Source organism: Parasteatoda tepidariorum, chromosome 10 (assembly GCF_043381705.1).
Source record: "Parasteatoda tepidariorum isolate YZ-2023 chromosome 10, CAS_Ptep_4.0, whole genome shotgun sequence".
NCBI classification, from domain to species: Eukaryota; Metazoa; Arthropoda; class Arachnida; order Araneae; family Theridiidae; genus Parasteatoda; species Parasteatoda tepidariorum.
In genome coordinates this window covers 50,862,770-50,880,124 of record NC_092213.1, presented here as the reverse complement: position 1 = coordinate 50,880,124, position 17,355 = coordinate 50,862,770, and the positions used below count along the sequence as shown (strand labels likewise).

General features: G+C 30.7%; 2 protein-coding genes across 6 annotated transcripts in view; one reads left to right on the top strand and one right to left on the bottom strand.

The window, feature by feature from the left end:
• Positions 1-17,355, bottom strand: part of LOC107445483 (protein trapped in endoderm-1) — a 90,136-nt gene that overhangs the window by 19,725 nt on the left and 53,056 nt on the right. For 4 of the 5 annotated variants that reach the window (XM_016059880.3, XM_071187168.1, XM_016059879.4 and 1 more), the window contains one exon: positions 570-883. In XM_016059880.3, coding sequence (XP_015915366.1) covers positions 570-868 — 299 coding nt within the window. In that variant the 5' untranslated portion in view covers positions 869-883. Of the gene's footprint in view, positions 1-569; positions 884-1,976; positions 2,101-17,355 lie in introns of those variants that run through there. The other variant, XM_071187170.1, reaches the window with a different exon arrangement.
• On the top strand, positions 5,072-8,070 carry LOC139426857 (uncharacterized). Its single transcript, XM_071186963.1, has 2 exons — positions 5,072-5,102; positions 7,598-8,070. The coding sequence occupies exons 1-2, from the start codon at positions 5,072-5,074 to the stop codon at positions 8,068-8,070; spliced, it is 504 nt and encodes a 167-aa protein (XP_071043064.1).

Genomic DNA, 17,355 nt, shown 5'->3' with positions numbered 1-17,355 from the left:
GTATAAAAAAACTGTTTCAATGTTTTGACATACTCTTAAGACTAAATTTCATACCCTTCAAAAACTGGTTGTCAAGTTGAGAATTTAGCATACATAAAATTATTTTAATCCTTAAGCGTAGCAGCATAAATACCGTGCTCTTTTAAAAAACAAGTAGATCAAATTGACATTTAACGCACGTAGAAACTACTTTTCTTTAATGTTATAACAAACACTTTGGATGATAAATATCCTACTACATAAGTATACTATACATACCCTTCAAAAAGTGGTTGCTGAGAATTTAAAATACATGAAAACTACTTTTTTATTTAAACTTATAAAATTGCTCGTGAAGTTGGGAATTTAAACTATTCCTCGTAACTGACAGCCGAAACGCAATGGTGATCACATTACCATCATCATGATGCTGGTCTCGAAATTGTGGATTCGTAACCTCAATGACCTTATCATGGCAGACTACTGGCATGTACTTAACAGATACATACAGACTCTAATTACACCAAATATTAGAATTCGCCTTATTGCAAATCAATTTTTAGAAAATGAATTATAAATCTTTAAGTTACCTTGAGGCAGTCGGTGGTAAGTTGAGAGCACAAAACAGCAAATCCGCTGTACACAGACTGATGACAAATGCTGTGGTGGCATTTCGAAGTTTCTGACATTTGCTCAGTGCCAAGATGGTGACCAAATTGCCGAAGAGGCCGAATATGATGAAAAAGATGCAACAGACGGCAGCAAATAGGGTGATCACTCGTGAATATTCCTGTGGTGAAGCTATGATGGATGTAGAATTGCTGTCCTGCGTCACGCTTCCAGATTCCACAGATTGGTTAGCTGAGAGGAGGTACGTCACATCATCCATGTTTGGTCAACTTTTCTGTGGAAGAAAATGAAGGCAATTGAATTTAGTTTATCAAGAACTATCATAAAATTGTATTTTAACCCCTTTAGGACTATGATCTTCACAGCCCACCGTATCTTACGATCTCACTGGCTCTAGAGATCACACCGAAGTGATCTCAATACGTTTTTCTCGTATTACATCTCGTATTAGTACTTATAAGTACTCTTTAGTACAAATAAACTCGAAGTTTGTGTGCCTGAGAAAGCGCTTTTTTCTCCATCTGCAGGTTCTAATGGGGTTGAAGTCAAATAATTTTGGTTTTACACTATATGAGCAATTTATAGTTAGTTCAAGAATGTCACAAAATGTAAGCAAACGGAAACTTATGCATGGAGGAGCTCGATGCAAGAACAGATAGTGTGGTTACAATAAAATTAGCTTTCAGTCAGGTTAACAGCCGTTCAAATGTACATAAGCACTGATAGGGGAGGAAGGAGTTGTGATTTGCTTATTTTTTGCTTATGAGCGGAATGGAGGGACATGAGCAAAGCTTACGTAAAACACTTAAATCTCCCTTCCTCTTTTGAAATGTGAAATAAATAAAATAAAATAAAAAAAATACACCAGAAAGAATTTCAAATTTGGAATAAAACTTGAATTCAAAAAAAGAAAAAGTTGGACAAAAATTATTCGATTTAAAATAGCAACAACAAAAAAATAACGTCACACAATTTATTCAAAAATAAATTTCGTAACGTTTTTTTTTTTTCCTGCAAAGTTGCCTCTTCTGTTTGAATCGAATACAAAAATTCTTAAAATTAGATACAGAAAAAAACCAAAGTTAAAACAAAATACAATGGAGATTTCCGTTAGCTTATTTTTGCGGAAAAGAAGAAAGGGAAGTTTATAAGTGCCATAAATATGCTTACGTAATATTTGAACGGTTCTCTTCTCTCAGCTAAGCCTTGAGCGTGTTTTGTGATACCCCAGCTAGCAAATTCAGATTAGAACTGGTGTCACATTAGTGTCCAGTCGGTTTTTGAACTTACTGTAACTGTACTGACCTCAGCAAAAGAGAAAAAAAAGAAAAGAAAAAAAAACGTTACAAATTAAAATTTTGACATACCCGGTTCTTGCAATAAGCTCCCCAATTTGTAATTGCAATCCAAACTCCGGTTTAAATTTGGCACAACAATGATAACATTCGATGTAACTTAATTTTATACAACTAAGAAGATAAGATGTTAAAAGAAAACAAAAATATTTTTTAAAAAACATTAATACAAATTAAAAACAAAAAATAAGTAATATCAAAAAAATTCTCCGAATACTTATTACAGTATAAAAATAAAGTCTTTCGTAACAGTATTAGATATTTCTAAAAAGGACATGCTTACTTGGGAATAAAATGATAAATTTTCTATGCCTGAATCATCAAATACCTTTTAAAGAAGTTTATACTTAACTTAATGGTATTCTCGTTTTGAAACTTTTTTTTGAAATAAGAAATGACGAAAATAAACTCTTTCAAGGATATCATCTGGTGTACACACAAAAGAAGAAGAAAAAAAGCAGGAATTTCAAAATTGAGTCACGAAAAGTCAGCTTATTGAAAACCCGCCATTGAATAAAAGATGAAAGAAGAAATTCCAGGGAGATTCACTAATCTTGACTACTAAATTTTATATAATACAGCTTATTCATACAATGAAATATCTTGACGACTTCCGGATTTCAGAATTAAAAAATATATATTTTGAATAGATCGATCTTTTTTATTCTGGGGGGGGGGGTGAGTGCTGACATGAAATCAATTCATATTATTACATCCCTACTCAATAAAACTTCCACTCCAACTATAAAAAATATTGGATATCAATCATTAGTTCCAAAGAGTCATTTTAAAATAAACAGTAATTATTTTCTTTTTTTTCTGTCTCAATAAATTACTGTTCACTTACATAAGAAAAATATTAATTTGAATAAAAATATTAATTAGAATATATAAAAATTATACTTCGATCAGATAAAGATAGGACTTAAATGCTATAATGATGTAAGGCGAATTTTGTTGAAATGCTGGAGCTATTGTTGTTTCATAATAACTCGAGGCCATTATAAATATAATATGATTTTTTAACAAAAATAACACTAAATAACATATAAATAAATGCCCTTTTTTTTCTCAGTAGAATAAATTGCTTTTAAAAACATCTATTTTTTGAACATATACGTTTTATTTATTTTATTTTATTTTTGCTGTAAAAATATCACTCACTGTTCAGAAACTAATACTTATAATGGTACTATTAGTATTTATAATTTTTATTGTTTTTTGACCAAGTTAAATTATTTCCAGCGAAATTTTTTAACTCTTTTATGTTACAGATTTTATTTAAAAGTTTTAGTTAAAATTATAACTGAAAAATAATAAGTTCACAAATATAAATGAATAGTGAAGTTTAATTCTTACATAAATTTACCATCAGCTCAATAAGTTTTAAAATTGAAAGTAAAATGTTTGACTCTTTGTAAAGAAGAAGAAAAAAATCGAAAAATTTCATATCTTTAATAACTTTTTTAAATTTGATCAACCCAGAACTAAAGACGAATTGGTTAAAAAAAAAAACTATCTCAGTACAGAAATTTTTTTTATTTCTGTCTTATAAATACATATGTTATTACGAATAATATTGATAACTAATATAATTTAAATTAATTACTTCTAACTATGTTTCATTTTAATGACATTTAATAACAGTTCTATATAGATTCTAGATCTTTTAAAAGTTGACAGTTATGTTAGCTGTTAACGTGGAACCATTGAGATAGTGATAAAAATGCGAGCATTAGATTGAATAATAATAATAATCTGATTTCTTCAACTCATTCTGCATCAGTCTTTCTTACAATATCTATTTCATACTGCAGTATCCACAATATTTATTTCACAATATCTATTACAGATAATCTATTTATTAACTATATCTAATATTGTAAAATAGATATTTTACAATATTCATTTTTCAATATCTATCATCGGTTTATTTATAACATCTATTTTATAATAGCTCACAGCCAATATGAATTGCATTAAAAAGTCCATTAAAAAAACTTACTCAGAATCAATACTAACAGTTCATTTGGTCGTATAGACCAAATCTATTAATTCACATCACAGATTTTTTTCTTAAATAAATAAAATTAAAAAAAAAGGTTCGTTCAATTATTTTAAGCATGTGAAAAAGTTAACTAATGTCTTTTTATATTTCGCAATGAACAAATGGAGCAGATCTATCAAGCTACTCAACAGGTTTTGAAATATAATGAACTAATAGTTAGTTCAGAACCTACATAATATGAAAAATAAGGTTAACTCCAAAAAACTTAAACAACATCTTCACTTCAACAATATTAACTGCCTGATTGATCTTGTATACTCAAAACTCAAATCCATTTATTCACACGACAGTTTTTTCCTTCTTTCTTTTTTTTTTTCTAAAGAAAAATAAAAGAGAAGCAGATTTGCTATGTAACTTCAAGCATGGTAATGAAAACACCAACTAATGTCTTTATAAATCTTTATTTCTTTCTTTAATGATTCAGTTGGAAAAAAAAGGGAGTCGATTTTTAAGGATGGTAAACAGGTTTTAAAATAGCTCAGTTTGAAAGCTTTAGCTTAAAAGTAATTCGAATTATTCGTAGTTTCATGTTACCATATGTCCGTTTTAATAGACATTTCAGTTTTTTTTAAAACTCAGATAATGTTTTTTTTAAATGTCAATATAGATATTTATAATTAAATTTCTTTTTATTAAACAGAACAGGGCTGTCAAGGTTGAATTTTAAATTGACCATGGTTAACCTCTTCAGAAAAAGTAACTTAATCAAAACAGCATCTCCAGTTAGAACAGACTTCATTTTGTAAAAATATTGAAATATGTTTCGTAATTGCAGCATTCGTATTTCTTTTTTAAAATAAATGAGCTGAAATGATAAAATTCTAATGTTTGTTTTTCATGATGTTTTTATTTATTTATTTATTTACTTATTTTTTCACGATTCCCACTGAAACGTTAAATGAAAGGTTTCCAACCATTTTACCTACACAAAACTTCACACCACTTCATAAATTTAAAATTTTAATTATAACTTTTCATAAATTAAATAAATTTAAAGTATTACTTAAAATATTTTTTTTCTCCAATGCCCGCCTGGGGAATGACCTTCCGTCAATACAGGCATCTGAAAGGTAGATTTGATGGCCACTCTCCTTCAGGGACACCATATTAGGTGGGCCAATACTGCTGCCACTGTAAGGACAGATAGTACAGAGAATGAAAGAACATCCATGCCTTGCCCGGGATTCGAACACAGAACCTTTCTTATGCCAGGCCAGTTCCCTGACCCCTACACAGTCCGATCGGCATGTATACTCTCTTTACATCCATAGTATCCCCAAGAGGTTTTGAGCACGCTGATTGGATTTCTCGGCAACGCCTTCTGTGACGTACGGATATTTCATTCTGCCATGTTTGTTTTTCAGCATTGAGCTCAAAATATCTTGGGAATACTGTAGATGTAAAGGAAGTTTACATGTGTCCGGTCGGCTGAAAAAAAAATATTTAAAATATGATATAAAAATTTAGGTAAGATCGTAAATAACGATATCAAATAAAAATATCAATTTCTGCATGATCTTAATATTACTTGTAAAATATTTTATATAAGAACATTTACAATCAACACATTGTCTGTTGACAATTTAAGCTAACGCAAATTTGTCGATATGTAGCTACAACCCCAAACTAACAGTTTTCGTATTGAATACGCATTTTCTAAATACGTATTTTCTGAATACGTGTATTTTGATACATTAAATACGTATCTTCTGATTACCTATACAGGGTTATTCATAATTCCCTTCACCTGTAAACGCCATTTTTCTTTACAACTGGCTTCAGTGGTACATGTTACTGCCATCTACCGGCAACTACTTAAATTAAAACTTGAATACTTTCGGAATAATTTAATATGTTCTTGTTTGCCATATTCGTCGGAGGGAATTAGGAATAACCCTGTATTTGTTGTAATAACAATCGCGTTAGTTTTTCCGAAAACAAACGGAAAATGAAATAGTCCTAATATAACTTTTTAAATTGTTCCATGATCACCCGAAGGTTGGTGTAAATTTTTAATTCACCAAAAAAAACGGGAATTCTCGTTCTATAATCTAGCCCAAATTGAGAAGTGTTTATCACATTATAGAATTATATTAACATTACATATTAACATTATGGAATTATCATTATCGAATCATCATTTTTTTCCACCGTGGAAGAGAAATTAACACTTCTTCCCAAGAGAAACACCCAACTCCTCCTGCTATCAAAACCATGCAAAAAAATTACTCTTGTAAATGTGAAACCTTTCGACTCCTTAATGAAAAATGAGCGGCATTTCTTTGATGTTAATTGACTAAAATCTTTTCTTCTATTTTATTTATCTTTATCATTTACCATTCCCCTCCACTTTTCTATAGAAATACTCTGAACTAGATCCATTTCTCTTCGTTAAGAATGGGCCTGCAACTAGCTTGACGACAAAGCTAACTTTCAGCTCGTTCGTCATATTGTTTTAGTGCCCAGAACTGTTTAAGTAGTCATTAAAACGTAGTTAACTTGTTCTAGCTCCTGATGTAAAAACCCCAGAGGGCGGCAATAGCTATGAGATTATATTTTTCGTTACGAGTTTTTCATTGTTTGCGATTGGTTTTGCTTTTTTTTTTTTTTTTTTTAATCAATTTTTATTCGAAGATATGAGAGAGCCATTAATTAACTTATTTTAAGTTTCAGGAATCGAAAAATTTGGAAATAAAGTTAAGGTTGTTCTTTGAAGACGCCGAAAGGGAGTAAAGCTTAAAGAATAAAATGCTATTTTTCTAAATGCTGTGCGCTTGAGCTCATAATAGTTATTTATGACGGTAAAAGTAATGTTTTATCCATCTTTAATGAAGGTTTTATCCATCTTTAATCTATGCCAATTATAAAAGGGGCACAAACCGTAAATATGAAGGAAAGTCACCGTTTTTAAAATATAAAAAGTGTTTTTGATCGAATTTTTTTAATCTTTTTTAAGTTACATTAACACTTCTTTGTTTGGACAAAATGTGCAAATGTTGAGAATTTTTCATTGGTTTTGATGATTTTGTCTAAGTGAAAAAATCTTACGAAGTAAGCCATTAATTTTTTTTTAATATTTTAACTATTTGTTCGTTTTAAAGTCCAGGAATATTTTCGACATTAATTCCTCATTCTTCCTTTCAAAAAAAAATTATACATAAAACATAAGAAACAATATTTATTTATAATTCGATTAATTACAAAACGTTTTAAATATAAAACCCCAAAATCACAGAAAATTTTACTATACCAATGCAAATGGTTAATAAAATCAAAAGTTTAAATTATTGATTTTGTGAAAGATAAAATATTTTTTAAATTATTGTTGTTTGTAAATAAAAAAAAACAATAAAATTATTAAAAAAACATTTTTAATTGAATAAGAGGTTCAGAAGTTTCAAGCAAAATTTTAATTTAATATAAACATGGTTTTTGACTACATGCAGGTATCGTACATAATAATAGCCAGACTTGGAACATAACGTAATGGTTCATAAAAGCAAAACTTCTATTTAACTTTGTAAATCATAAAAGTACTCCTGCAGAAGAAATATTAATCTCCTAGCTTCTGAGGGAAGGACAGTTGTTCTGCAGTGGATTCCATCTCATGTAGGAATAAATGGTAACGAATGGGCTGATACATTAGCAAAGAAGGGAACAGAGATTTTGCAGGCAGGTAATGCCAAAGTACCATTTTCATCAATTAAAAGAATTATAAAAAATATTGAGAAGAAAAGCTATGATGCTAATTTAGTAGAAGAAATCAAGAATAAGAAATGGAGGTATTCAATTAATAAAATTCCAAACTCCCCTAGATCCACTGCAGCGGCGGCGTTCCGTCTGGAGACTGGACATGACTGCCTTGCTAAACATCTATACAGAATTGGTATATTTGGCAGTCCTATGTGCACTTTGTGCAACCAGAACTTTGAGATGGACAAAGATCATTTGCTCAGTAGTTCTTCATTAAATGAAGAAGATTTATTCAATCGATATTGGCGAGCTAGGGAGTTGATGCAATTGGTATCCAGCGACTGATTCTCGTTCATGTTTAAGTGATTCACGTTTTGCAAGTATTTATTGTTCTTGTTATTACATTGTTCTTGTATTGTTCAATGGTTCAGTTTTTGTTTTATATGCTCCAATCTCATGCATCTTCGATGCATGGGGGCCAATGATGTAAAGTCAAGTGCTTTTGCAATAAAATTTTAAAAAAAATCATAAAAGTAAAAATTTAAACTAATGCTTGCAGCAAATATATACATAAAATGAAAAAAAAAAACATTCTCAATTGAATAAGAAGTTAAGAGGTTTCTAGCCAAACTTAAATTAAATTTAAATATGATCTTTACCGTCAACACGTGCAGCTATTACACATAATATAATTCATATTAATGCTGAACAATTGAAACATGCAAGATGGCTTCAGATGTCTATCAGCGGTCAAGGTGAGTCATTATTATAAATAATGAAGAATTCATTATTCATACATCACTCAAACGTGAAAGGTCAACGTGTAGAAAGAATGTTGCAAAATTATGTTGTTTTTTTTTAAAGTTTTGTTTTTACTCAAAGATGCAAAACAGGATAAGGAATTTGCTTAAGAATTAGAAAAAAATTATGCAGGGGAGAGTTTTTCATGCTTGCCAAGATCACGCACCCTTGTTAGATTGGCCTGCTTTGGTTAAAGCAGAATTGATAAATGTCTTTGTTAGGCGAATTCATAAATATCTCTTTAAGATATGGACTAAAGTTGATCTATTTTTAAAAAAAATTTTTGCATACATAGTGCAAATTAAATTCAAGCTTCTAATGGTTAAATTGAAATACATATGAAGGCATTTAGGTAAAAATTTACAATTGGGTGCCCCTTTTAATTTTGATAACTTTGAAGCCAAGATCAGCGCCAAAGTGTATTTAGATTCTTGCTACATTTTTATACAAATCTTTCAACAATTCGTTAAAATATTTAATAATGATGTCAACTTTCTAATAAATTTTTTTTTCACATTTTATTTTCAAATATATAAATCTTTATTTTATTTTATAAGAGCCGGCCGATCTAGTTCTAAGTCTACGACTTTAAATATTCACCTCCGTGGCCTTATAATTTTGAACCCAGACCGGAAGACAAGGGAACTCGTAGATCAAGCATTGGGACAACCTAGCTTTTGTGGAGAACTTTTTGATGGAACCAACCCGCATTTGCGCTACATGGAGAGGAAAAACCATGATAATATTCCACAGCTTAGCCTGATGACAAAAGGCTTCTAGCCTATGATCCGTCTACCACTGAGGTTATTTTATGTCGGCACTGCGGACTGCGCAAGCCAGGATCTGAATAGTATGTATCAACCAGCCATCGCTGTGAGCCACAGCGGCTCAAATATACAAATCTTGTGGTAACCTTATTCAAAGGTAGCAAATAAAATTGTAACCAAAAACAGATTTGCGTGACCGTAGTGACTCAGGGGATATAAAGTGCTTACTTTCCAATGAGGTGAACCAGGTTCGAATTCCAGCGATGGCAGGTTGATACCCAGCTCGCACCAACCACAGTGCTGACGTAAAATACCCTCAGTAGTAGATGGATCAAGGGTTGGAGTCTCTCTGACGTCAGGCTAACCGTGGGAGGTTTTCGTGGTTTCTCGCTCCATGCAACGCAAATGCGGGTTAATTCCATTCCTACACGAAAACAAATTTCTCCCAATTCTTGATCCAGGAGTTCCTTTGTTTTCTGGATTGGTTTCAAAATTTCGTTGTTGAACATTAGTAGTCGTAAACCCAAGAAATTGAATCGGCTGTTTAACAACGGTTAAAAAGTGTAATAAAATTTAGCATAATTTGTCGCCAATCCAAATTGCACCCGATTCTACACTCTAACATGCATTTTTATATTTATAAGAATAATTTACATTTTTATTTACATAATTGTATGTGCTAATTCGTATGTAAATAAAAATCAGCATTAATGGTGTCGGAATAATTTTCATGCAAAGAAGTGTTTTTTTTTTTTTCTTTTTTTTTTTTTTAAATTTATTACTAGAACAGCTTAGGAAAACTTAAAGAAAAAACATAAGTGTTATTTTAGTGGCTCCGCTGAAATCGGATTTAGTTTGTCTAAGAATAGCAGAAAGCAATTTACAAAACAACAATCTATTTCCTGAAAAACCAGAAATAAAATCTTTTAAAAAATAGAAAATTTAGTGTTTTGAAACTGTAACTTCATATGTTCAAAAAAACTTAAATTTCTGGAGGCTATGATTGACTAGCTTCTCTCAGTTTTCTTTTCTCATTTTTAAAAATATGGCGTTTGTTTATTCATTATATTTTTTATTAAAGTAGTTTGAACGAGAAATAAAAACAATTCATACGAATCAATCAAATTTATCTTTTTTTGTGCCCACATTCCACAACAGTAACTAATAATTTAAAAACAGTATTATACTCATTAAAAAAGAGGCATGCCGAAAACAGGTTTTTTAAATGTGTAATAAAAAGACTAGAAATTTTTGCCTTACTATAAGACAGGGTAATTTTAAAACGTTATAACAAAACAACTCATAAACGTTAATGATTTTAATTAATGGGCCATAAATTTTAATTACTCATTGAAAAGAAATAATGACCTCGAATCAAACAATCGTTATCACGCTATCCAGTGAGTGAATGACATTAATGGGGATTTTTTGTAATCTTTTAAATAAAAATAATTGAAACAAAAGTTGCCTGGAAGTTAACTTATTCCTAAAAAGAAACTATTTCCCTAGCTTTTATATTTCAGTCCTTTTTATTCAATATATTTCGTTTATCTGAATATATTACAACCTTATCAACTTCTTCGGATTTTGGTTATTTTGACGGTCACGACATATAAATAAAACAAACATAGACAAACCATCAAATCTGGTTTTTAACTCAGCCTGATCAACATCACCAAGATCTTTTTTTAAAAAAACATGAAGAATGGTAAATCGTTTATTTTATTTTTCACTAAAATAAAGTTAAAGTTTACATTTTGATTAAATATTTTCTTTTTCCCCCCGGTTTTTTTCAAATAAAAAGAAGATTGAATTTCAAATTTAATTAAATTTAAATTTAAATTTTATTAAATTAAATTTCAAATTTTATTAAATTAATTTTTATTATAATAACTAAAAGGAAAAATAAATACTTTTCTTATAGAAGCTAAATGTTAATAATTAGAGCCCGGATTTTGATGACCTAAAAAATCTCAATTAATGCCCTTAAAAAGTGCAAAAAATGCCCTTATGAACTGCAAAAAATGCCCTTAAAATGCGAAAATTGCGCTAAAAATGCCTTATGACATGACTTAAATAGAAGTAAAAATATTGAACTAAAACAATGTTTTACTCTTCAAAATTATTATGAGTCATTTCAAAAAATATAAAGCAATGCAATACTTGCTCTACGTTCATTAAAGTTCGACAAATATGTTTTATATCCAAAAATAACAAAAAAAGGAAAATACATTGACTCCAAAACATTTTCATTTTGTATAGAAACTTAAATGAATATAACAACTTCCATCTCATAATATTACTAAATATCAGAATTACAGTGGATTATTAATTTTTTTTTTTAATATTTTGAAATGTAAACGAGCGTCTCTTGTCTGAAAGCAAATTTTTATACCAGGAGAAGCTTCTTTCAACGTCTACTGATGTTATTGGTGCGTACTTGAAAAGGACGGTCACACTTACTGACAATTCTTCTTTAATTTGAAAAGATGTTGCTTCACCTGTTAATATCCTAGAAATTTTTTTCATTGTTTGGAAGCCAGTGTAATAATAAAAAATTATAAAAAATAATGAAAATTAGAAAAATGTAACAAAAAATTTAAAAAATGCTTTAAAATGCAAAATACGCCCCAAAATTTTAAAGAAAATGCCCTATAAATCTCAAAAAATGCTCAAAAAGACAAAGAATGTCCAAAAATGCAAAACATTCAAAAAAAATTCAAATGTCATCAAAATCCGGACCTTATTAATAATGAACTGTTACAACTACTGTTTCGAGATTATTAGTTATTACCAAATAATGACGCTGGGTGAAAATAAAACCTTTTTTTAAAAAAGTTGTAATTTCTAAATAGAAACTTGATAATTTCTAAATTGACCACTTTAGTTTTAAGTTTAACTTTTAAAAAAATAGTGCAAATGCATGGTTTCAGATCAAAATATAACAGCTTTCTTATGAATATATTTTAATGAACACGAAGATCTTGATTTCATTGAAATAAATTTTAAATAATTGAGTTACTAGTTTTAATCTTTTTGGACAAGTGCACGAACGAGTACTTAAGTTTTAACAGTTAATGGAACTATCAAACTTCAGCTTGCTATAATAATAATTATTACTTTACTACCACTTTAAACATAGATAACGTACAATGAACATCAGACTTCGTAATTATAACGTTGCCCAGTTATCAATAGAATTAACTTTTATCAAGCTATAACTATTAGACTATTTAACAGGAAAAAACTAAAAAAAAAAAATTTTTTTAAAAATAACAGTAACTCAATTCCAGTACTTTTATCATGACTCATTTCAAAGAACTAATTGTGGTGTCTGATTAAGAAAATATTTTTTAAATAATTTTACTGTACTATTTTCCGTTGAACAGCCGATCCAATTTTGACTTGACGAATACCAATATTCAACTACGTACCCATGTAATTTCAAACCCAATCCAGAAGATAAGGGAACTCTTGTAAAAAGTAATGGGAAAAATTTTTGATTTCGTGGAAGACTTTTTTTGGCAGAAATAACCAACATTTGCGTTACATGGAGAGAAAAACCACGAAAACCTCCCACGATTCGCCTGACGGCCAGGGGACTTTAACCTCAAGGAGGTTTTTACCCATGATCTGCCTGTCACTGAATATATTTTGCGTCAGCACTGTGGTCGGCGTGTGACTGGTGCAGAATTCGTATCTGATCTGTGGGATTCGAGCCTGGGTCACCTCATTGGAAGAAGACACGACCTCAAGGCCACCACGAAACCATTTTTTAAATATTAAAATTAATGTGTATCAGAAATTTTTTTACAAGTATTTCAGTGATAATTAGCCAGAAGCCGTGGTGGCTCAGGGGATAGAGCGTTTACCATCCAATGAACTGACCCGAGTTCGAATCCCAACAATGTCTGATCTATACGAATTCTGTACTCGGCTCGCAGCAACCATAGAGCTGACGTGAAATATCCTCAGTGTTAGACGGATCATAGGTTAGTCATAGGTAGAGTCCCCTTGCCGTTAGGCTAATTGTGAGAGGTTTTCCATGTTTTCCTCTCAATGTAAAGCAATTGCGGGTTAGTTCCATCAAAAAGTTCCCCATATTGGCAAAAGTCTCTCAATACTTTATCCAGGAGTTCCCTCGCCTTTTGGATTGGGTTCAAAATGAAGAGACAACGGAGTTGAAAATTGGTAAGAATTAAACCCAAAATTGGGTCGGCTGTACAACGACGGTTATAAAATAATTAGCTAAAAAAAAGTGTCATACTTATGGTCAATTCCTGCCTTTGTTTATACGCTATTTTTGTTATTTATTTTTGGTAAGTATTTTTTTAAGAGAACTTAACGCACGCGTAATCAGAGAAGTAGCTATAATTTCTCCACACCCTCAAGACATGGAAGTTCTTCCCAAAAATAAAAAAAGAGAGAGACGAAGAGCGGGAAATGTTTTGATAAGTGTTTCAGGTTCGAAGCGATGCGCATCCGAACAACATCTTTAATGAGACGTTTCAAGAAAACTTTCTCTTTTCATCCTCCATCATTTTTTCTCTCTCAGGAGTCTGATTTTCGGAAAAACAAAAAGAAAATCGAGTGAGAAAATAGGCAATATCTTTTTCTTTCTTTAAAAAAAAAAAAAAAAAAAAAAAAAAAAAAAAAAAAAAAAAAAAAGCGAAAACTAACTACGATTTGAAATTTCTCGAAAGGATTTAAAGTTAGAAACCATTGTATGGAGAAGATCTAAAATTTGAAAATCAAAAGCAATGGAGCAAGAACAATGTGAATACGCGTCTCATTTCGATACATCTTATTCAATTAAAGATTTCGAAAATTTTTATTAATGCTTTATAAGAGCTTGGGAAGTATACTTTCCACCAAATCCTTTAATTTTAAATGCTGATGAGGAGCTATTTTCTAACCCAGAGGTCGCCAAAGTGGTCTATATAGACCCCCAGGGGTCTATTTAACATAAGCGGGGGTCGATCTGAGCCAGGGGGTCGAATGGGGGTCGATCCGAACCGGAAGGGTCGATTGGTCGAAGGATTATCAGTATTTTTCAGATATGTGACAATTAGAAATAAAAGAAGAAGACTTGGAAATATATACAGGTAATCTTCAAAAATTGAGCGACGATTTTAAACTGCGTTTTGTTGATTTGGAAAACATTGACATCCCTGATTGGATTATTGTGCCATTTTCTGCTCAAATTGAAAACGTGGACATCAACCTGCAAGATGAGCTTGCTGAATTATTATGGGGATTTGAAGCAAAGACGCTTTTTAAAAATTTAACAATAAGCAAATTTTGGACAAATATAAATATAATGCAAAAATATGTAAGACTTTACGAAATAGCTCAGCCATTTATGATAGCATTTCCAAGTTCCTATATGGTTGAAGCCGGTTTCAGTCACGTAAATTCAATCTTAACTAAGAACAGAAATAAATTAAATGTGGAGTTTCGAGGGGATTTAAGATTAAAATTGACCAATTTTGAACCCAATATAACGAACCTTGCAAAAAAAAAAAAAAAAAAAAAAAAAAAAAAAAAAAAAAACACCAGGCACACCCATGTCATTGATTAAGAAGCAATAAATCCGTAGTTACTTTACTTATTATTTCTACTTACTTATAATTACTTATTATTTCATAAATATTAAGGTATTTATATTTCAACATTAATATATTTTTCATAAAACTATTGTTACACTATGTACTATTACTTTAATAAATGTTCAAAATCATAAAATAAATGTGCAAACACAGTATCTAATAGAGTTTTATTTTAATTAACAGAAAATTACTTTTATGGGGGTCGATGGAGATTTCGAAAAATTATGTAGGGGTCGATGATCAAAAATGTTTGACAACCCCTGTTCTAACCTATGTTTTGTGCGGCTATCTGCTGACAACGTCTGGAAAAAAACGAAGAGCTTTTTTGTTTACATCAAATGTGGGTAACAGTAAAGGTTTGCATTGGGTCAAAAAGAAAGGCTATCATTAGGGGGCTCTTGTGTGTAATACGCTTATTTATTTAAACAATACCATTGATCTTACTTGTATAAGCACAGAATTTATAAACTCGATTATTTATAAGAGCAGAAGTTCATGTTTATGAGCAATACTTAACAGTAGATAAAATTATGAAAATCCCACAAACTTTACCTAAAAAAAAAATGCTCTTAAAACTCAAATCAGTTTTAGGTAATAAGCTAAATTATTTTTTTCTGACAAATTAATCTTAATCCTAAAAGTATTTTAATATGATATTGTTCGATACCATATGAAGATTTAACACAATCAACAGCATGATGGTTGCATTATGACATTGCGCAGAGATCTCCTTTAATTCCGAGACAAGCTAATACCGATTGATCTGAAGCTAGGTAGGCTTAAAGCCGACACCGGTGATACAATCCCAGTACTTCCCAATAATAGCTTAGTGTTTTAACTACTGCATAACTACCAACTCTTCCGCATATTGCGGAAGATTTAATTTTTACATTTAATATGTAAATAAAATGTCTATATTCATACTTGACTCAAGTTTAATTTAATATTTTTGGAAATGTCTTAGACATCATCCCACTTACTTGTACACTGGAAATCTTAATAGAATGATTATGTTAAATGTTTGGCATGGGAAAGGGAGAGGTTGCACGAGCGTAAGCTAACAGAGTTGGCTTTAGTAGATATGATTTAATAAGTGAATTTGAATATTTCGTAGAAAAAAAACTGTTTTATGCAAAGAAACAATAATTATTGCGAAGTAATCATCGGGATTGGTGAGCGACAGCGAACCGGAGGCTTTGCCCCCAATTATTTAAATCCTATTTGCATATATGAAACAAGTGCGTGGATTTTTCAGTGTCCCGATTTGTAACGCCAACTACAACCACAAAGGCGCCAAATTAATTTTAAACTTGCAAATTAAAAAAAAAAAAAGAAAAAAACATGTAGAGGTTTGCTAAGGGGTGTCTATGAGTTATACCCTTTTTTTCGGTCTTCTTTTGTAATGTATATATTTGAAGTTTTGTGTGAGTCGCTGAGCAGAAACTGCCAAGACTTGGCGATTATTCAGCTGCAGATCATGATCCAGAAATCTTCTCAAGTAATTTAATAAAAATAATTTCCAAATGAACAGTTCAAACTTTTGTTGCTGTTGTTTTAAACAAAGAAATTGCATCTCAAAGTGAAAAAGAGAAATATTCCACACAGATGAAAAATTTTCGAACAGAGAAAAAAAATTGAAGGAAAAAAAAAAGAGAAAACAGTAATTGGTGAACCACATATGTCACATTCCATCATTGTAGTAGAATAATTTATTCAAGCATAAGGCTGTATTTTTTTCAATAAAAGCAGCTTATATGAAATCGTCAATATATCCATCCTAGCGTGGTAAATGACACCATAACATCAAGAATATTCAAAAAACCAAAGATATCATAATTACAACATGCTCGAAGGAGAGATGAAAAGCAAAAGCGGTGATACGGTCCCTTGGAAGCCGCCAGCGATTATATCTTACCATTTCCAATTATCATTTGTCATACACACCTCTAAGATAAAATGGAAATGACGGTGTCGCTTAGATGACTGACCCCTGACCATCATGATTTGCTAATGACTTCATTCCATCAATCCATGATTTGTTCCATTTTTTTATTTTTTTTTTATCTTTGGATGCGTGGTAAAATCGCTCACTATGATTAATGATGTTTGATTCTTTGTTGCCAAACTCATATGAGAAGAAAAAGTAATATTGTACAGTGGGATCTGCTTAAATTGGCGTTTCTATAGAAGTTAATTTAGAAAGGTGATCAAGTTATTATGGGGGACGGATGAACGAGTCTCACCGTCCAATGTATTTAACTGATCATATGAGTATAACAGCAAAGAATCAAACATTATTATTCATATTCATCCACCCACCTCTATAAATTGACTAACTTCATACGATAACCGCACCACTAGAAGCAATGATGTCAACTTAAACAGGTTCAACCATACAATGTACTTAACTGCTCATATGAGTTTAACAGCAAAGAATCATCAAGCATCATTAT